The 23,440-nt window shown below is 37.1% G+C and overlaps 1 protein-coding gene across 6 annotated transcripts in view; it reads right to left on the bottom strand.

Annotated features, from left to right (window-relative positions):
* The window catches only part of HACD2 (3-hydroxyacyl-CoA dehydratase 2), a 91,899-nt gene that overhangs the window by 33,715 nt on the left and 34,744 nt on the right, over nt 1–23,440 (bottom strand). The window contains exon 1 of one of the 6 annotated variants that reach the window (XM_060150470.1): nt 403–444. The exons of the other annotated variants lie outside the window; for them this stretch is intronic. Coding sequence (XP_060006453.1) covers nt 403–424 — 22 coding nt within the window. The 5' untranslated portion in view covers nt 425–444. Of the gene's footprint in view, nt 1–402; nt 445–23,440 lie in introns of those variants that run through there. 6 annotated transcript variants of the gene reach the window in all.

Here is a 23,440-nt window from a genome sequence, read left to right as displayed (position 1 = left end):
TTTAAACAGAGGCATTTGGGAGATCTGAAGATGAATATCACAATTCAGTTATATACAGCTTTATTAATTATCCCTTCTCTACTATAAAGCTCCCTTTTCTAGGAAACATGAATAGTTATATATGTTTCCCTTTCAAAAGTGCTAAACAAAAATTATCTGATTTTTTCCTTAAAAGTAAGTTTTGGTAACCAAAAACAAAGATTTACTTTTCTGGTAAATTTCCCATCAGTCTTTTCTTCTAAGTATATTTTTAAATACAGTTCAACTTTTACTGTTTATACTCTTTGTGGTTTGCTTTTCTCATTTAACATTTTAAGAAATTTTCTATCTTACAACAAACATATTCTTCAAAATTTTTAACTTGATTCATAATATTCCTTTGAGTTGAATATGTTTGCTTACCTATTCTCCTTCTGTGAGACATTTAAATTGCTCCAATTTCTTGACACTATAAATGAAGTAATGCAGTATTACAAATAACACTTAAAATTTTTTGAGGCTTAGACCTTTTTTTTTTTTTTTTTTTTTGCGGTACGCGGGCCTCTCACTGTTGTGGCCTCTCCCGTTGCGGAGCACGGGCTCCGGACGCGCAGACTCAGCGGCCATGGCTCACAGGCCCAGCCGCTCTGCGGCATGTGGGATCTTCCCGGACCGGGGCACGAACCCGTGTCCTCTGCATTGGCAGGTGGACTCTCAACCACTGCGCCACCAGGGAAGCCCCTTTAGACCCTTTTGTTAAAAAAGGATTATTTCCTTGGGACAGTTCCCAGAGATATAACTGCTAGGTCAAATGGCATGAATGCCTTCAAAGCTCTTGAAATATACCGCCAAATTGCTTTCCAAAAAGTTCGTATCAATATACACTCCCACCAGCAGCATAAAAGAGTGCCTGCTTTAGCACAGCCCCAGAAGTAAATTTAAATCTTATTAAGTTAGAGAATAAAAAGCCGATCGATGCTTTCTAATTTGATGCAGATGCAGAGATGTTTCTGGCTTTGCCTGCAGGTGCTTCTGCATTCCCTATCCAGGGAATCTACCTAGTTAGGCACCTGAATCTCTTCCAAGTGATGCCATCCATACCAACTCTCACTTAGCTTCTATAGCATATGAACCTACCTCAACCAGTCACCCAGCAATTAGCACTGCTGGCCCTCACCTGACAGCCCAATCTCAAAATGCCTCCTCTAAGAGATCAGTAAAAAGGCCAGTGGGAGGAATGAACCCTTTCATAGGGAAGATCATATGAAGTCCAGGAGCTCCAAGTTTATCCTTGGATTCAAGCCAGACAAACAATAGAGGGCCACACAGATGAAACATATTACTTTAGCTCTGAAAAGAACTGACATCACTGAGTTGGGTTTATTGTTATCATCAGGTCGGTTTCATAAGAACTGGTTAAAAAATTATTACCTTATCTGCTGTAGGAATGGTATGCAGTGTAATATCCACCCTATCACTCAATGCCCCTTCTATAAAGCCTCAAGTGGGAAGTCTGTTTAAAAACTTAATGTTAAGAAGTGTTTGCTCCTCTCCTCTCCTCTCATCATTCCTCTCCAATGATAAGAATTATATAACTCAGTTGCCCTTTTCAACTTGGTAGTCAGAAAGTTTCAAGCCAAATATGAAGCATACTACAGTACTATATTTTGTGTTTAAGTTACCACAAATCCTTGTGGAATGAGGAATACAGATAGATAAGACAGACCAGATCCTCTTTCTTTTCTAGACTTCTTACAGTCAATCCCACTGTGTTAACATTTGTTATACCATTACCCTTTATTTGAATACAATGTTCATTAACAGCATGTTCAAACTACCCAAACCGCACATTTTTTTTTATTGTTGACTGCTTCAATTGGTTGTTTCCAAATGACGGAGAGATTCTGCAATCTTATCAGTAAGCTATTACTAGATCAAAATTCATTCAAAATGATTACTAGATATCTATTATTTGTTAATTTAATTCAACAAACATTTTTGGAGTACTGCTCCGTGCCAGGTACTGTTCTTCATGCTAGGGTTACAACAGTGAAGGAAATGCCCCTGCCCTTGTGAACTTACACTCTCAGGCTATAACTGATTTACTTTGGGATAGCTTTTATTTTTAGCACGTTTTCCCTGAAGTTGATGCGAGGCTACTAAACATTTATAAACTGGAAAATGGCATGAGTGCTTCTTGGTTTCAGAAAGATATCTCTGTCAGCAGTGTGAATCTTTGGCAAGGCAAAGTTATAAATTGAGAAACAATTATGAGAATTTATGTTGAAAAGGCAGTGAACTTTTGAAGCAAAACACTGGCAGATAAAAGCAGCACAGGCACTTGTGTGAGTGCACATAACAAGCAAAAGCTGTATAAAGGGGATTCGGCAATCAGGTTCTTGTTTCTCCAGAACCAGGGTGCTCTGAGGACTCTCCAAACAGTTGAGCCCTGCAAAGCTGAGTAGCGCTAGAAATCCTCCCTGCCTGGTGCAGCCCTCACATGGGCCAGGGTAGTGGGACTGGGAGACTGGCCACATATGACCAAGACCAGGTTGAAAGTTAAGTACAGGAAAGGCAACACAGGCTGGGAGCAGAGTAGCATAGTGTTCAGACGGAGCCCACTACCAAAGCAAGAAAGGAGACACAAAGTTGGTGCCAGAAATTCAACTAAATGATGGAAATTGAAATCAGAATCTCCCTACCGAAATTCCAAATCCACTGAACTAAAAGTAATAAACATTAAATAACAACAACAAAAATCACTAGCAGCAACCAGAAAGGAATGGGGTACAACTTTATACCATATATTTTAAAAAGTGCTAGCCAAGAAAGGATTATAGCACACCTCCTGCTTTGTTCCCAACTCCCAAAAAGTGATATTGGTGAATCAACAAAATCGCAAGAATTTTCACTAACAGGCCTAGATTGGGAGAGAAACACAAATTTCTGACTGGAGTGTAACAGATGTGGAGGCTGGAAAGTGATGGGGAAGTAACTAACTGGGAGCCACCTCACAGATGCTAACTAAGCCTTTCAGACCCCACAGAGTTGGAAGACTGGTACAAAGTTCCCTATGAGGACAGGATATACTTTCTACAGGGTTGAGGAATCCCAGGATGAAGCGATTAAATCTCAGAGGAGAAGGAAGAGCTCACCTGTTTTTAAATAAGTAATTCGTTCACACTGTTCAAAGCTTTTAAAGTATAAAAAGATACACAGAGAAAAGTCTCCCTCCCAGTTCCATCCTACTACCACTCAGGTGCCTTTCCTACAGGCAACCAATTAATTTTTTGTCTATCATTCCAGAGATATATTTTAGGTATTCAACAGCAAATATGTAAGTCAATGTATAAAGATACATTTATACACACTCTTTTTCCAATTTTTTCCACAATGACAGTCTTTTCTTCTTTTAAAAATATCCTGATGATCTTTCTATATCAATACATGCATACACTGTTTTAATTACTGAGGCTTTATGTTTCAATATCTGTGTACTCTCCTAAGCCCTACCACCATGCCCTCAGCATGTAGAAAAATACATAAATCAGGAAAACCTTCATCCTTAAACTGTAGCTTAGAGGGGAAGACAACTGAATCTTAAATACTGTGGAAATGCAGTCAGGGAGGATTCAGTAACACAGCAAATAAAATGGCTGGACAGGGCTGCTTGCCCTTTAGCAAGACGAAAAGACATGGCAACCATATGAACATAATGCAAGAAAAAAACAAAAATAAAGCATGCATTGACGGCAGGAGGAGAATTCAGATAGATTCGAAGCACAAGAAGGATCTGAGGCACCACTGCTGGCTTTTAAGATGGAGAGGCCATGTGCAAAGACTGGAGAGCAGCATTCAATTGCTGAGAGCAACCTCAGGCCAATAATCAGCAAGGAAACGGGACCTCAGCACTATAACCACAAGGAACTGAAATCTGCCAACAGCTTAGAAGCAGATTTTTCCCTAGAGTCTCCAGATAAGAACCCAGCCCAGCTGATACCTTGATTTTGGCTTTGTGAAATCCTAAGCAGAAAACACAGCTGAGCCCACTCAGACTTCTGACCTATAGAACTATGAGCTAATAAAGAGGTGCTGTTTTAAGCCAAAAAGAAAAAAAAAAAATTAAATCAAGAATAAATAAAATAAAGCTTGCATTGCATTTAAGGGAAAAGTCAAAGATTAAAGCAACTGGAAGGAAGATAATAATTACAGAAGACAAAGACAATCCAACACAAGAATAATTGTTATCCCCAAAGTAGAAAACCCAATATATGGAACAGAGAATGTATTTAATGTATTTAAGTACATTAATGTATTTGGGTGTAATCCAAGAAATGAAAGAACTAAATCTGTACTGAAAGAATACACTGTATCTCAGAAAACAACTGATAGTGAATAAGTAAAACCAAGAACTTTCTTGGTTAAAAAAACAATACTTTGGGATCCAGGAAAAAAAGCAAGTTACCTACAAAGTGGCAAGAAAATCAGCCTGGCTTCAGACTTCTCCACAGCAACATTCAATGTCAAAAGACAATGAAGCAACACTACAAAGGTCTGAGGGAAAGAAAGTATGTTCAAGAATATTACACCCAGACAAGATGTCATTCTAGTGTAATGGCAAAAGGTAGACATCACTAAATGTGAACGAACTTGTCACATAATGCCTATGTGACTGACCCCGAGAAACACATGCTGTCAGAAATTCAGCCAAACAAGATACAAATCAAAATAAAGAACTCAGGAATGGAGAAGTCATGGCAAAAGGGCCCATAGTAGGCAATGAATCCATTCATATATAACACTAAGACAAAACAATTATGGTAATTATGGTTATAGAACAGAGTGTAAATGCTTATAATATTATTAAATTAGTAACAATTTAAAAATGGAGTCAGGAAAGAAGAGATGGAAGAATTAAGAGATATTGCCTAAAATATTGCTAAATGTAATTCTAATCTAAATTTTTCATAATCTTTTTGTTAAACTTTAAGGGGCCTTTTAGTAAATAATATATCTCTCATGGTTAAAGGTTTTACACCATATTCTTTTTTATAAACTCAATAATTTTAATGAAAAATAGCATGTATAGCATGAGCTATATAACTTGATTTTTCTTTTTGTTGTTGTTGTTTTTTGTTTTTTGCGGTACGCGGGCCTCTCACTGTTGTGGCCTCTCCCGTTGTGGAGCACAGGCTCCAGACGTGTAGGCTCAGTGGCCATGGCTCATGGGCCCAGCCGCTCCGCAGCACGTGGGATCTTCCCGGACCGGGGCATGAACCCGTGTCCCCTGCATCGGCAGGCGGACTCTCAACCACTGCGCCACCAGGGAAGCCCATAACTTGATTTTTCTATCCATCTACTTTTTCTTTCTTATATTAATATATATGTGAAAAGAATGCTCCCTGGGATGATGTTTATCTAATATAAATGACGATTAGCACTACTGGTACAATTTTTTTAAAACTTTATGTACTTTTACACATTGTTTGAACTCATAAAAAACATGAGTTAAAAATTTAAATTAATAAAATCATCGTTCTTAACAAGAAATGAAACATCTGGCATCAGCAAAAGATAATTCTGGAATTGAATTAATTCCAATCTTAAATAGGAATTTTCTTAAATATTTTCTCTTAGAGTACAAGCTATTCTTAGGGAAACAAAATATTTCTGGCCAAAATGAAGAGAAAAGTGGGAGTATGAAATTCAAGGAAGAAGATTACTGGCTTCTTTTGTTTGTGTTTTTTAAAGAAGGACTGACAGAAGATCAATTTTCTTTTCTTTTTTTCCAGAACATAGAAAACTGGCCATGCCTCTTGGGCTTGCAGCACCTGACCCCCCCCGAAAGCAATTTTCAATATATTTATCATAACCACACTTATTTTATTGAGCTCTGACGAAAGAAATTTGTGTCTTACACTGAAATCAACAGCAAAATTATGGTATTTATATGATAACCTCTGGATTTATTTGAGATTGGCATTTTGAAAAGATATACTAAACTGTAAGATGGCATTACATTTTGTGTTAAAAGGATAATGTTACTAAGTGCTTATTTTTTACCAAATTGAAATGGATATAAAGGAGAAGCATAAGAAATCAGGTACAGTGATACTTCATGTGTCTAGCATTGGGAAAAACCGTGTAGTTAGAATGAAATCTTTTCCCTTTATGTGACAAAACTTTAAATACAGAGGTGCTTCTCACACTGGGGCATGTATACCCCAAATATGTGCTTTAGGGTCCAATCCAGCGACATGCTACTAGCAGTCAACTTACTCAAACTCAACAGTATGAACTCAACCAAAAGAAAATAAGATAGAAAAATACATTCATGCGGACAACTTTACCCAGCATTTCACAGTGTGAATGTGTGCACCGGAGTGAGTGGTGGTCTCGGGTCTCCTGGCCATGTTGATTGTGATTTTACTGTACAAAGATAATATAATATTCATCTAATGAGGCCCTAAATGCGAGCCAATTATTTTATCCGGCATTCAAATGAAGGAAAAGTAAACACTTGCAACACTGGAGGGAAAAGTGCCTGTGCTGGACTCACTGAGAGTCGATACTAAGTTGTACTGTTGTATGAACAATTTCAGGTGTTTTTCATTGGAATTTTACCTCTACATAAGCAATTCCACTTTAGAAGACAAAGCCACAGGATATATATAATGCATCTTCATGGTTCATTAATTTTCCCTGAAATTCGGGGGGGGGAATCCATTTTTACATTAAAACATAAAGAAGGGGACTTCAAGTGTTTCATATTTATGGCAAGTTATCTGGTCTTTACTCTCAAACCCCTGGAGAGGAAGTATACTCCTCACAGATATTAGGCAGACTTGAGAAAAGCTGGAAAAGCACTATGATACATAATAAAAATATAAGGTAGGAAGTTGAGTGCATGGAAAAAGGGATAGAAAAAATCTCTTGAAACCATGGGAGAAATCAATACCTAAATGGATGTGGTGAAGGCCTGTACACTTGCTTGGGGCAGAACACAAACTTGGCTTAGAGCTCCTTTATGACTAATGTAACGAGAGAAAACAATCCACGTGTAATTTCAGTGTACATGAAAAAAACAGAACCAAGGGGCTCATTTTTGTTTTGTGTTTTTTTTTTGGCCGTGCCACTGGGCCTGTGGATCTTAGTTCCCCGACCAGGGATCAAACCCACGCCCCCTGCATTGGAAGCGTGCAGCCTTAACCCCTCGATTGCCAGGGTAGTCCAGGGGCTCGGATTGAGCATGTACTTATACGTAAAATGGCTTTGACTACAGTAGTAGTTTCAAGTTTACTGGATGTCCTCTACACACTTTTCTGTTTGCTTTCACTGTTTCCTGTTTCAGATAGTCGGCTCTCAGAGTGTCTGCCACTAGCTTGCTCTTCCACTTAACTGAGGTTCTTACACGTAAAAAGTAACAATAAACTGGCTTTAAGAGATCCAGAGGCCTCTGAAGGAAATGAGCTCTGGAGGGTTTTATCAAATATCCAGAGGCTTTCTTTCATTTGTTTGTTTACTTTTGGGGTCTCCATTTTTTAACAAAGTTACTGGAAGTCTAATCTCTGAATGAGAGCAAAATATAAACATTAAAAAAATGACACATTTCCAACCATTCTGAAGATAACATATTATAAAAGGGTGACACATTTTGAAAAAGATGAAAACATAAAAATATTAGAAGCCCTTCTCAAAGAGGACACAAGTCAATTATAAGTCATGGAACCTCACTCAAACCTCTATATTATAGTTAGCATTCCAATAGCAAACTGCCACCTGATTAGTTTTACTGTTCATAGAGCTGTAGGTGTTTTAGATCAGACTGTTAAGTGCAGCCTCGAAATAGGGATAGTTCATATATATTTCACCAGCAAAACTACATCATAAGCTTTTCTTAAAAAAAGAAAAGATTTATTAGTACCTCTATTTTTATACTTATCAAGTTTTGTCTTAATATACTTATGAAAATTCTATTATGTAAAGCTTTTTCAAAAGGCTGAACCCAATCTGATTGTCACTTACTGGAAATAACAGAAGATCTAATGTCAAGTTTGAGAGTATAATCATTTCCTTACTACTTGAAAAAACCAACAATCACAGGATTTCACTTAAGCAAACCAAGAAATACACTTCTGCTAAACCATGTTTTTTCTCAGAGTTCTACCAAACCCTGTGAGTAGGGAAGGAAGATTGAAGACGAAGTTTAACTTTACTAGAAGGTTGTGAAAGAAGGCTTTCTTGGGAAAGATTATTTAAAAGAGCAAGTAACCATAAGGGTTATTTAAGTATGGTGATGTTTAGCTAAGAAAATCTTGGCTGTCAGAGTTGGAAAGGATCTAAGAGATCAAGTTCGACTCAGTTCTTGATAGATAAGGAAACTGAGGTGTGAAGAGGTAAAGTGACTTGCCAAGCTTACATGATAGTTGAATACAACAAATTAATATTAAACAAATTTATGTTTAAAATTTGGTGGTTATTCACAAAGAAGGTTAATTATTGGTCAATATATAGCTATAAGAGAATTAAAGTATTAGCAACCAATACGACAAAAGGTTAACATTCGAAGCATATAAAGACACAATTGTTTTTGTCTTTTAAAAAATCAAGACCTTAATGGACAAATAAGCAAAGGGCATAGTAGATAATTCACATAATAAACAAACATGGAAGTATATACAATTTCATAATTAGCAAAAAAAGTAAGAAACAAGAGTAACCTATGATTTTATATGATTAACTTAGTGAATATTAAAAATAATCCTTTGCAATTCAATTTGGCTTTTTTTTTTTGGCCCTGCCCTGCAGCATGTGGGATCTTAGTTCCCAGACCAGGGATCAAATCAGCGCCCCCTGCAGTGGAAGCACAATGTCCTAACCACTGGGCCACCAGTGAAGTCCCAATTTTGCAATATTTTTGTTAAAAGAATCTTCATACTCTTTGAATTAGTAACTACATGTGAAAATGTATGCAAAAGGCATAATCCAAAGACTAAAAGGTTCACATATCAACAGATATTGGTTGAAAAATTAATATTTAAAAATGGGGGCAATCTAAACATTTTCCACTGGGAGGCATGACAATACATCTAATTCAATGAGATATTTTGTAATTTAAAAATATCAGTGAATACAAGATAAACGTGAAACACCCTGTCATATCAGAAAGTAAGGACGCTAAAAAGGTGACTGAGGTTCTATCATAAAGGACTCGGAAGACAATCTGAAGATGCTCCCACTGGCCAAAGATGGCCAATTTGAGCATTAAAGAGAAGAAATACAATGGACTGAGTCACACCGGATATGTTAAAATTCATGAGTTCATGATGATAAAATAAGAAGCAAAGACCTTCACTGTCCCTTTGACACGCTCTGATTTGTGTTGTATGGAGGAAGGAGTGTGTGTGTGCGCGTGCACGTGTATATGAACATGCATGCGCGCGTCCATTAGTATCAGTGCCTGCCTGAGTCAGGAAAATGACATGTCTGGTTCTGTATGAGGACAACGGTGTATAAAGCAACATGAAATGCTAGCCCTCATTTTGTTTTAACTTATAGACTAATGTAAATTGTTCTCAGAACGGGATTTTTTCCTCAAAATTGAAACTGTTTTTCCTTTTGGGTTTAATGAAGTATTGCTAGTTGAAGCCAGTCTGACATGGTGACAGAGCTGTTAGACTGATGAGAAGTGTTGCTGTCTGAGTTAAAGCCAAACCCTGAACCCTTTTAAAGAATAAAAAATATTGTATATGGGAAAAAAACCCACAAACTTTTACTGGTTTTCTTTAGAGGATTCTGGGAAACCAACACATTATTCTGAAAACTGGTAAAGGGAAAAAAATCAAGCTTGAAAAAAAAGAATATATGTATCTTGTTATGTCACAAGAAACTAAGGAAAGCAGTTTGGGAAAGGGGGAAGGGAACTGGATAAGTGGAGAGCCAGGGTGGGACAGGGGCTCACTTTTCACTGTATACCCTTTAATGAATTACCTATTTGAAAAATAAACTCATTTAAGTATCACTATAGAGATTATGTAAAAAAATGGAAAAATGGTTATATTAAAGGGAAAAACTCAGCAATCAAACGGTAGCCACTCTGATTTTAATAATGTAAAAACCGTATATGCACGTAGACCAGGCCTAGAAGGAAACACAGAAAAACAAAATTGCTGACTAGACTTGCAGAATTTAGGGCATTTTTTCCTTTACATTAAAATGAATTCCCTTGTTATATTTATAATGTTATTTGTCCAATAAATAATGTTAAGGTGGCATTTAAATGGGAAACATAGTGTTTTCACTCTGTTACCCATACTTGTAGGAAAGCCCAGATATTTGAACCTTGAGCCCATAATCAAGGCACTAAGAACCATTTGCAGGCAACTTGACTCTTACTGTAAGCAAGAGACCTAAGAAGGATAAAAGAAAGGGTATACTGAGGGTTGTTCATACAGTAGATGTTAAAAGTACAATGACTCTGCCCAGCTCTATTTCCCATTCCTGCACTAATGCGGGGGTGGAGGCGGTGGTGGCATGCACTGAGTAGGAGGCCAGCAGAACATGGAAAGAGCCTGTTGACAGCGCATAAAAGACACACACTGAAAACGCTACTTGCAGGAGGAGTCAAGCTTGTCAAAGTACTGCAGAGGCTGGGAAAGTGAAGAGAAGAGAAAGAGCAATTATAACCTGAACCTAACAATTCCTCAGCTAAATTTAACTAGAGAGGTGGAATATATCTACAGCTTGAAAATGATAGGCAAATGAATGTTCAGGTACAAAAAGGCCCAACCTACACAGAACTTTAAAGGGTCATTGTAAAAAAAATTTCTATTTTCGTATCAATCATCTGCTATTATTCTGAATATATTTCAACTGTGAACCCCTCAAATAAATAAATGGACTTAAGGAGGTATAAGGAAATCCTAGGCTCAGAGCAAAACCTTTTATTTCTTGTTATAAGTCAAAATTAGTAAGGATTTATTAATGTCAAGCTTTTCCAGAAACATTACTTTAAAAACTTTTAGCTATGAATAATGAAAATTAAACAGTCACTTCCATTTACCTTTTCAGGTTTAAAATGAAATTATTTATTCGAAGCCTTCCAAATTTTTATGTCAAGAGATATATCAGTTAATATACTTATTTACACTGAACTGTGTTCACAAATAATTCCTAAATATATTACTTAAACACCTAAAGTACATTATCCTAAAAAACAAATACTTTATATGCATTAAAATATATATCTAAAAGGTAATGATAACTATTTCTGGGTAGTTAGATTAAGTTGATTTTTACTTTCCTCTTTATGTCTTTCAGTATTAGCTGATTTTAAAAATAATGTGCATGTTTCACTTTTATATAGAAATAAGGTTATTTTAGAAATAAGGCCTTTTCACTTAAAAAAAAAATCACCACAACATGATTTAATAGCCACCATATTACAAATTCTGTTAAGAATAAAAATGGGTAGAAGTTCAATCAAAACAATGTATAATTGTTTTCACACACAACTGATTTACAATTATTTTAGCAAAAAAAAAAATCACATGTAATCAAAAATCTAAGTTGCAAACAGCTTTTGGAAGAGTTTATTTATTCAGGTACCCCCTATTCTAATAAAGACTTTGCTGGGAGGAGTTGATCATATATAAAGTCATTACTGAGATTCATGATCACATATATTACTTAGGGGTACTGAGATTTATGACCATACATATTGTCTAGAGGTAAACCAATCTATGTTTTTGCTTTTCAAATCCAACTTTAAAAATATAAGGCAGATTAATTATTCACATCAAGTACTCTAATATCACTATATTCTGTTGCCAAGTGGATGGACTCATGGATTGCTCTACTGGCTCAAGACTTGAGCAACCATTCAAATCCTTTGTGGCAACCACTACTGGTTGATTATTCAGTGTGCGTTTTCCTCTCTTCCTTACTAACAGAGTACTGATCTTATATGGAATAGCAGTGTACCCTGCTAAAACACTAGCTTCTTTGGAATCCCCTGCAGTTGGAAGAAGCCATGTGGCACAGTTCTGACCAATGAAAAATAAACAGTTTCTGGAAAGCCTTGCTGTGCAGCCACTTTCTGCCTGTAATGTGACATGACACCACATAACTCATCACAGCCACATTATAACTACAGGACCACATGCACCAAGACAAAAGTGACACACTTCCGTGAACGGTAGAGCAGAAAGACAGATTTCTTGTTACACGTGAAAAAGAAACTCCTATTTGGCTAATGCACAGTAGTCAGAATTCTGGCATGTATAGCCAAATGCAATCCTACTTATATACTCTTTCTTTTGCAGTTGAGAAAACGAACCAAAAATCTGAAGGGAATTTGAGTAGACTTAAGAAGTCAAAGTATATCAGAGTGCAGGACAAGGTAACACTTTTAAAAAGAAGCTATTCCAATTACACTTTCCAGTCATGAAGACTAATGGCATCTGTAAGAAAGATGGTGAAAGTTTGGTGTAATATTTTCTTCTGGTTAACAATTTCCTAAATCATCTATAAACCAGATTTCATATCTCAAAACAAAATCACTAATATTTTATGTCCAAAAACAAAAGCAAAAAATCTGCTCTCTTTTGCAATTATGACATGTGGTATTCATGAGCATCTTTTAAAAACATTTTCCTGGAGCCAAGAATGTGGCTTGCCAGGTCAAGATCTACCAGATATAACTGCAGTATTTACTGCAACATTTAACTATCATAAATAGTTCATTGCCCTTAAATGAATCATTTTTCTTTAACAGTGTTGGAAATGTGATTACCCTATTCCCCCTGCACAGATTATTTTAAGGAAAAACTCTACCCATAAGCACCATACTCTAAGCAAATCACCCACAGATCTAAGAGGAAAATGTTATATGAAAGGAGATAAACTCTAGAGAGCCAGAAAATAGTATTTTACTTGATTCTTCACAGTAAACAAAGTACTATGAAGAATCACTTTGTTTTGAACTCCAAAGAAGTTTAATAAATATTTATGGACTGAATGTGTGAATGAACCCTAAGAATAATGAACACAGATCACATATCCCAGAGCAGGTTCCTGTAAAGTTTAGGAGAAACCCCTTTTGAGGTTAGAGTTTCAGAGTGGAGAGGGATACCATTTCCTCATGGTGTGTCATTATGAAGCTAAATCTCTCACAGGCTATTCTACTACAGGTGAAATCTACACCGAGTGTCACCAGCTTATTTTGCTCCTACCATGTATCCCTGAAGTACTTGCCAAGATGACCAGAAACTCTGTATTAGGTGCTATCTGTTAGACCATGATTTACTTTAAACTATATAGAAGTAAAGGGAGAAACAATTAGGCTATGTTGTTGCTCAACCTACAACAATAATACAAAAATCTACTATTAATTCAGAGTACTCTATGCATCAACCATGGTTCCACATCCTTTACTTATATTAACTAATTTACTTCTCACAACTCCTATGAGATAGGTGCTATTATTTTTCTTTTTCTTTTCTTTTTTTTTTTGGCCGCCGTGTACAGCATGCAGGATCTTAGCTCCCCGATCAGGGATTGAACCAGGCCCTCAGCAGTGAAAGCGTGGAGTCTTAACCACTGGACCACCAGAAAAGTCCCTATTTTTCTCATTGTATAGATGAAGGGAACTGGGGTCCAGAGAAGGTAAGTAACTTGCGCTAAATCACACAATGAGTAAGTGGTAGAAGCAGAACCAAACCCAGGCAGTCTGGCTTCGGAGTCCATGCTCTTAAACACTAAGCTATATTACCTCCAACTATAGGAAGGAGAAAATCAAGCAAAACAAGCCCGTGGATGGTTTTAAAATATGCCCACAAATTCTTTGATACTCCTCCCTTTAAGAGGTAGCCTACTTTTCCTCCCCTTGAGTGTGGGATGGACTTAGTGCCTTGCTTTGAACAAAAAGAAAAAGGTAGGAGTAATAATGTGTGATGCTAGGGACTAGATCATAAAAAGCACTGTGGCTTCCTCTTTGCCCTCTCTCTTAGATCATCCACTCTGGGGGACACTAGCTGCCGTTTCATAAGGGACTTTCCAGCAGCCCTATGTGGAGAGGACCAAGTGGTGAGGAACTGAGGTCCCCTGCCAATAGCCATGAGAGTGAGTTATCTCAGAAGCACATCCTTCTGCTCCAGTCCAGTCTTCAGCTGATTGCCGTCCTGGCTGGCATCTGACTACAACCACGAGAGGCTGAGCTAGGACCTCCCGGCTAAGCTGCTTCTGAATTCCAGACGCACAGAGACTATGAGAGAGGAAATGTTTGTGATTTTAAGTCACTCAGTTTGGGGGTAATTTTAATGTATCAATAAACACAGAACCTTTCATCAGAACCATATTTTCAATATAAAATTGTATTTTAATACATTTTGTGTAAAATATATAAAAACTTGTGTAATTACATAATTACACAAATTGTATAATTACATAACTATCTGTAATTATATATAACTTATGTATAAGCACATATAATGTACATGTTATATATATAAAATATATACCCACATATATGTAACTACATGTAATATGTAATTATAGAATTATATGTAAGTATAAATTAAGTAAAAAATGATTTTGAGTGTCTGCTCATTCCGTGGAAGCAGTAACCATTTTAATCACTGCAGAAGGGTAGAACAACATATCCCCAATGTCCCTTCAAAAGCTACTCTATTTACTTAATAAAAAATTAAACAACATATATTAAACATATATACATGTAGAAAGATTATTCCTGCCTTATATCGTCACATACTCTTTACTTTTCCTCTTTTCTTATAAGTCAATAAAGAAATAATACATTCCAGCTCCAAAAATCTATCATAAGAACAAACTGTCTACTTGATTCCTAACAGTCTATTTAAGGTGCTAATTTGCCATTATTTATAGACTTGATTCCTTTCTGAGCAGCTGTCATTAACAGAATAACTTAGGAGTTCAAAACATTCTTTATTCAACTCAACTGCCTCCTGGAATTGTTAGTCATACATCTCAAGGTTACAACTATGAAGGCTATGAAAAAGAGCCACCATTACATACACCAAGATTAGTTGACGCTCACTGATTGATATTCCGTTAAAGCCCTCATTCCTAATCATTTAGGTCTCTTTTATCAGATTGGAGTCTTTCTGAAGGTGTTTCCTGCACCAATGTTTTAACTGTCTGTGGCTTTCAAAGCACTCCAGAGCTGTCATTTGGAAACCCATGTATGCCCAGAAGACAAACACTAGTGTACCTCTTGGTGTAGAAGGGAAAGAGAGAAAACAGTGAGCTGGCTTCTAGTCTAGAAGTATTTGATACTTTGTCCGCACCATTCTCCCTGCTTCAGGCTTTAGAAATGGTACTCTGGCCTCAAGCTGTCTCATCCTAACTCAAATTCTCTAAAGGAAGAAGAGTAGAGGCATGACCATACCTGGGCAATGAGGGCTGAGGAGAGTCTGAGAACAGGAAATGCAGGGGGAACAGATGAGGACGAAAGTGGAAAAAGAAATGGAGAAAACGAGCAAAACTGAAGAGGCAGGAAAAATAAAGGGGAGGAGGAAAAGGCAAGGAGGAAAAGAAGGAGGAGTAGAGAGATTTCAGAGGAAGACATGAGAGCACAGAGAGAATAAAAACATGGAAAGGCAAAGAAACAATGTTCCTTCAAGGAAAAGAGAGCAAGTGTGAGAGAGAGAAGGGTGTGGGGGGGATAAATGGTGAAAAAGGCAAAGAAGCGGGGAAGTCATAGCTTACCTCTAGGTCTCTCATTAGGCAACTAGTAGAAACTGGGAATGCCACTAACAGATCCAGAGAATAAGAGAAAAAGCAGGTCTGAGATAAAATGATGACTTAAACTTTATACATCTTGAGTTTGTGGTGTGCATAAAGGAGCCAAGTGGCAATGTTCATCTGGGCAGCTGAGTTGGAAACTCAGAAGGCTGGTGTGGCCCAGAAGAGAATATGTGGGAGCCAATGAAGCTATGGGGAAGGTGTGGTGAGGTCAAAGAGGGAAACTGCACAGGGAAGAAGAAGAAGGCTAAGGACCAAAGCCCAAGTACACCAATATTTGAGGGACACAGAGAGAAAGAAGAGCCCGTGAAAGAATCTAAGGACAGGGGCAGGTGACCTAAGCCATAGGAAGAGAGCTAGGAGAGGGAATGGGCAGGTGGAAGAGTGAACTGAGAAGCAGCAAGGGAAGTGCTGTCCTTACGGAGAATGAGGTTTCCATTAAGGTAAGAAAGTTGAGGAATTATTCTGTGAAGACAGAGGTGAATTTGCTTCCAGTGGAAAAGGGTTCCAAAAAGCACTGTCATCTCTCCTTCTGTGCTCCCATACCCCTTTGAACTTATCCTTTGGGCAAAACTTTTGTCACACTCTGCTTCATGCTTGTGTCCTTGGCTTGAGAACAGGATGGGGTCTGCTGATATTTGTATTCTCGGTGCTTAGTCAGTACAGTGCTTGTCACCTGGCACAAACTCAATAAATGCTTGGAGGTTTTCTGAAGGGCAATGGAAGTATGCGTTAGTAAAAGTCTTAAAATACGATATGACCTTTGACATATTTCTATAAATTTATCTATAGAGACTAGTCACAACTGTGTATAGATTTAGCTACAGATACAGTTATTTGCAAACTTTATTCAACAAATACAGCATTGATTAAAAATCACAATGTCTACATAATGAATACTATACAAGCTCCAAAAATTTTTATTGACCATCAATAATAAATAAACCTATACAAAACCTAAACCCTCAGCACAACTAAAAGATATAGACAACTACAGACTCAAATCACATGTAAGTAGAACTATAAACACCAAATTCCAGCAGAGCCATGTCTTGAGCCTCTACTGCAAATCTTTATGGAAAGTGAGAGTCTGGAAAAATGGCATGTTAGCAAGAAGAGAGGAACAGAGGGCTGAAATTTGAGGTAAAAATTCCCCCAGGAAGAGGCAGTCCACCCTAGGTACAAAAGCACTGAGAAAAACACTTTGTTGATTAGACTAACGACAGAGAAGGGAATTACTTAAGTCTGTGGGACCCAAGTGGCAATCTCAAAAAGGCATCACTTCTAGGGCAGAAATGGGTAAAAGGGAACGGAGAGATGTCTTTTAGTGAATGGATGGTGAAGGAGGAAAGAGACAGGAGGAAATCTGCACTCCTGTAACACAAATGAGAGCTCAAAACAATTGACAGGCATACAAATCCTATTCCTACTGACCTCCTCAAACAAAAAGGCATCCTTTGAAGAGACTACACTTCACTATGTTTACAGATAAAAGTGTCCTCAAGCTAGTAATCTTATAAATCAAACCAAACTTCCAACACTAGCCACACAATGAATACATAAAAGCAACTTACAATTGTACAAAACTACTATCAGAAGAAAACAAAAAAAGAGGATCAAACATTTTAGCTAATGAAAATGCACTCAAAAAAAAAATCACAAAGGAAACTTTAACACAACACTCCAAACTGAATATTATTAAATAAGCATTTGAGTATATGAAAAATTATTTTTAATCAGAAGTTCAAAAACTAAGAACAGAAATGGACCAAACCAGGCAGAAATGAAACAAAAGCTGAACTCAGGACAGAAATAGAAGAGAAAGACAAAATGATATCTGACCTAAGGACTACTTAAATTTCAGGTGATCAAAAGAGAATACATTCAAATGAAAATTTAACAAAGGGCACTGAAGAAAGGAAGCAAAACAGCGAAGAGAATAAAAATGAAATTAAAGTAAAAGGGATCAGAGAGAAAATGGCTGAAAAAGAAGGGAGGCAAACAAGATCTAACATACAGATATTTGGAGCCCCTGAAAAAAAAAAGTAATGAAGCAGAACTAAAATTTAAAACTATAATCCAATAAAACTTTCCAGAAATAAAAGAAGGCCTGAATTACATATCGAAAGAGGCTACTAGGTACCTGGGAAATTGCCCTGCAACAGTCAACTCTAAGGCATACCCTAGTAAAACTATTAGACTTTAAATATAAAGAAAAAAATCCTCAGTGATATCAGCAGGTTGGCAGAATAGGATTTTTCAGCATGAAACATCAATGTGAAAAACTATCCTCACAGAAACATCAATTTGAAAAACTATCCACACATGAAAGTACTTTCACAATAGCTAAGGATTCTAGGTGAGAGATTACAGCACCTGGGTGAAGCACAGAAATAAGAAAAGACTCACTGAAGACCAGAATAGGAAGAATGACCTGCATCACCCTTCACCATCAAGCCTGGGTAGCATAGTACAGAGGGAAATACCCTCCGATGGGGGAAGGAGAGTGAAGTAAACACCCAATTTCACCACAAACTCCAGCACTAAACCTATCCCTGCAGCCCCTGGCTCCAGTCCAGCCCTCAGGGCCCCAGGCTCCAAGCTGGCCCTAGTGCCAGGCAAACCTCCATGGCCACCAGCTCCAGACTGGCTTGCATGGACCTAGGACCCAGGTCTATGATCACAGACCCAGGCTCACTCCAGTGCCAGACTGGCCCCTATGGACCCAGGATTCAGACACACCCCAGCGGACTCAGGCGCCAGGCCCACTAATCTGCTGACCCAGGCACAAAGCCAGCTCGCCTGAGGACTCCAGCAGCAAGCTGACCCACAGACCTCATCAGATAGCCTGCCCAGAATTTCTGGCCAGGTCAACCGGTGAAAAGCTTTCCAAGCTGAAGCCCGTTTATAAAAACAGACGGCAATGCAAGGCTAAGGGCATGAATAAACAGGGAAACATGACACCGTCAAAGGAACGAATAAAGTACTTGTAACTGATACTAAAGAAATGGAGATCTACAAACTGCCTGACAAAGAATTCAAAATAATCACAGAAGAAGTTCAGTGAGCTACAAGAAATGCAATTAGATAACAAAATGAAACAAGAAAAACAACACATGAACAAAATGAGAAGTTCAACAGAGAAACAGACATCATAAAAAAGAACTAAATAGAAATTCTGAAGCTGAAGAACACAATGACTGAACTGAAAAATTCCACAGAGAACTTCAAGATCAGACTTGATCAAGCAGAAGAAAGAATCACTGAGCTTGAAGACAGGTCATTTGAAATTTGTCAGTGGAACGAAAAGAGAAAAGAATGAAGAAGTGTGATGAAAGCCAATGGGAAACCATAAACTAACCAATACATACATTATGGGAGTCCCAGAGGAGAAATGGGCAGGAAGAGAAAGAAATTATGGCATTATTTATTTAAGGAAATGATGATAGAAAACTTCCCTAATCTGGAGAAGCAAACAACATCCAGATCCATGAAACCCAAAGAACCCCAAAGAAATTATATATACAGAGATCTTCACTGAGATACAATATAATCAAATTATCAAAAGTCAAAGACAAAGAGAATTCTGAAAGCAGCAAGAGAAAAGCAACTCATCACAGTCAAGGGAATCCCTATAAGACTAACAGCAGATTTCTGTTAGGCCAAGAGACGATGATATATTCAAAGTGCTGAAAGAAAAAAAACCCCTGCCAACCAAGAATACTATATCCAGAAAGAGTTTCCCCTTCAGAAATGAAGGAGAAATAAAGACTTTCCCAGACAAACGAAAGCTGTGGGAGTTCAATATACTAGACATGCCTTAGAAGAAATGCTAAAAAGAGTTCTTCAAGTTGAAATGAAAGAACACTAACAACACGAAAACATATGAAAGTAAAAATCTTACTGTAAAGGTAAGAATATTGTCAAATTCAGGATATTCTAATACTGGAATGGTGGTATGTAAATCACTTTTAACTCTGATATGTAACTTAAAAGACAAAAGTATTAAAAATAACTATGGTTACAATAATGTGTTAAAGGATACCCAACACATAAAAGATGTAAATTGTGATACCAATAACAAAAAAACATGGGTGAAGTAAAAGTTAGAGTGTAGTTTTTGTATGTGGTCAATGTTAAGTGGTTATCAGCTTAAAAGAGACTATTTTACTACAAGATGTTTGATGTAAGTCTTATGGTAACAACGAAGATAAAAACTATAGTAAATACACAAAAGATAAAGAAATCAAAGATACCACTATAAAAAAAATCAAATCACAAAGGAAGACAGCGAGAGAGGAAGAAAGGAACAACAGAACTACAAAATGGTCAGAAGGCAATTAACAAAATGGCAATAGAAATAGCACCAATAATTACTTTAAATGTAAATGGATTAAATTCTCCAATCAAAAGACAGAGAGTGGGCTTCCCTGGTGGCGCAGTGGTTGAGAGTCCGCCTGCTGATGCAGGAGACATTGGTTCGTGCCCTGGTCTGGGAAGATCCCACATGCCGCGGAGCGGCTAGGCCCGTGAGCCATGGCTGCTGGGCCTGCGCGTCCAGAGCCTGTGCTCTGCAACGGGAGAGGCCACAACAGTGAGAGGCCCGCATACCGCAAAAAAAAAAAAAAAAAAGACAGAGAGTCACTGAACAGCTTAAAAAACAAGATCCAACAATATGCTGCCTACGAGAGAAACACTTTAGCTTCAAGGACACATAGGCTGAAAGTGCAGTGATGGAAAAAGATAGTCCAAGCAAATAGTAACCAAAAGGATCAGGGGTGGCTAAAGTACATCACACAAAATAGACCTTAAGTAAAAAACTGTCACAAGAGACAAAGAAGATCATTACATAATGATAAAGGAGTCAAATCAAAAAGGATATATTAATTTTGATTATATACACACCCAACATTGGAGCACCTAAACATATAAAGCTGATAACAAAATTGAGGAAAGAAATAGCCAGCGGTACAAAATTAACAGGGCACTTCAATACCCCACTTTCAACAATGGACAGATCATCCAAGACAGATCATCAATATGGAAACAGCAGACTTGAACAACACTACAGATCCAAAGGACCTAACAGACACACAGAGAGCTTTCTATCCAACAGCAGCAGAATACACATTCTTTTTCAAATGCACGTGGAACATTCTCTAGGATAGATCACATGTTAGGCCACAAGACAAGTCTTAACAAATTTAAGAAGACTAAAATCATATCAAGTATCTTTTCCAACCACAACAGTATCAAGCTAAAAACCAATAACAGGAATAAAATTGGAAAATTAGATTCAAAAGGGAAATAAAAAAATATCTTGAGACAAATGAAAATGAAAACACAACATACCAAAACTTACGGGATGCAGCAAAAGTAGTTCTAAGAGGGAAGTTTCAGCAACAATGCTTACATTAAGAAAGATCTCAGCTTCCCTGGTGGCGCAGTGGTTAAGAATCTGCCTGCCAATGCAGGGGCACAGGTTCGAACCCTGGTCTGGGAAGATCTCACATGCCACGAAGCAACTAAGCCTGTGTGCCACAACTACTGAGCCTGCACTCTACAGCCTGCAAGCCACAACTACTGAGCCTGCGTGCCACAACTACTGAAGCCCACGCTCCACAACAAGAGAAGCCACTGCAATAAGAAGTCTTCTCACTGCAACAAAGAGTAGCCCCCTCTCGCCGCAACTAGAGAAAGCCTGTGTGCAGCAACAAAGACCCAATGCAGCCAAAAATAAATAATAAGTAAATAAGTAAATCAAAAAAAAAAAAAGATCTAAAACAACCTAACTTTATACCTCAAGGAACTAGGAAAAGAAGAACAAACTAAGCCCAAAGTTAGCAGAAGGAAGGAAATAATAAAGATCAAAGCAGAAATAAAGAGACTAGAAAAACAATAGAAAAGATGAATGAAACTAAGAGCTGGGTTTTTTTTAAAAGATAAAATTGACAAATATTTAGCTAGACTAAGAAAAAAAGAAAGAAGACTTAAATAAATAAAATTATAAATGAAAAAAGAAGCATTATAACTGATATCACAGAAATACAAAGGATCATAAGAGACTACTATAAACATTTATATGCCAACTAGATATCCTAGAAGAAATGGGTAAATTCCTAGAAATACAACCTATCAAGACTTAATCAAGAAGAAAGAGAAAATCTGAGCAGACCAATAATGAGTAAAGAGAGTGAATCAATAATCAGAAACTTCCCAATGAGAAAAGCCCAAGACCTGATGGCTTTACCAGTGAATTCTACCAAACATTTAAGGAAGAATTAATATGAATCTTTCTCAAATTCCTCCAAAAAACAGAAGAGAATACTTCTAAACTCAGAAAATAAAATAACAGGCCAATACCTCTGATGAACACATATGAAAAAATCATCAATAAATACTAGCAAACCAAATTCAGCAGCACATTAAAAGGATCATACATCATGATCAAGTGGGATTCATCCCTGGAATGCAAGAATGGTTCAACATATGCAAATCAATAAATGCGATACACCACATTAACAAAATGAAAGATAAAAGTCATATGGTCATCTCAATAGATGCAAAACAGCATCTGACAAAATTCTAAACCTTCTCAAAAACTCTCAACAAATTAGGTATAGAAGGAATGTATCTTAACATAATAAAGGTCATATACGACAAACTAACATCATAGTCCATGGTAAAAAGCTGAAAGCTTTTCCTTTAAGGAACAAGACAAAAATGCCAACTTTCACCACTTCTATTTAACATAGTACTGGAAATCCTAGCCAGACCAATTATGAAAGAAAAAGAAATAAAAGGCATCCAAATCAGAAAGGAAGAAGGAAAATTGTTTTTGTTTGCCAATGACATGATCTTATATATAGAAAACTCTAAACTTCACACCCCCCCCCCAAAAAAAACAACTATTCAGTAAAGTTGCAGGACAGGAAATCAACAGAGAAAAATCAGTTATGTTTCTACACATTAACAATGAACTATCCAAAAAAGAAATTAAAGTCAATTCCATTTACAATATCATCAAAAAATATATAAATATTTCAGAATAAATTTAACCAAGGGGATAAAATATCTGTACACTAAAAATTATAAAACACTGATAAAAGAAATTGAAGACACAAATAAATGGAAAGATATCCTGTGTTCACAGATTGGAAGAATTAATATTGTTAAAATGTCCATACTACCCAAAGTGAACTATAGATTCAATGCAACTCCTTTCAGTATTCCAATGGTGTTTTTTATAGAAATAGAAAAAAAAAATCCTAAAATTCACAAACACAAAGGACCCTGAAAAGCCAAAGTAATCTTGAGCCAAAAAAACCCCCCAAACAAACAAAATACAATGCTAGAGGCAGTATACTACCTGATTTCAAAATATACCGTAAAGCTTCAGTAATCAAAACAACATGGTACTGGCATAAAAACAAACATATAAACCGGTGGAACAGAATAGAGAACCCAGAAATAAATCCACACATTTATGGTCAAAAGATCTTTGAAAAAGTTGCCAACAACACATAATGGGGAAAGGATAGTCTCTGCAATGATGGTGCTGGGAAAACTGTATATTCACATGTTGAAGAATGAAACTGGACCCTTATTTCATGCCATGTAAAAAAAAATCAACTCAAGGTGGATTAAAGACTTAAAATATAAAATCTGAAACTGCAAA

This window comes from Lagenorhynchus albirostris, chromosome 5 (genome assembly GCF_949774975.1).
Source record: "Lagenorhynchus albirostris chromosome 5, mLagAlb1.1, whole genome shotgun sequence".
NCBI classification, from domain to species: Eukaryota; Metazoa; Chordata; class Mammalia; order Artiodactyla; family Delphinidae; genus Lagenorhynchus; species Lagenorhynchus albirostris.
The sequence above is the reverse complement of the archived record's forward strand: the minus strand, read 5'-3'. Positions and strand labels throughout refer to the sequence as shown.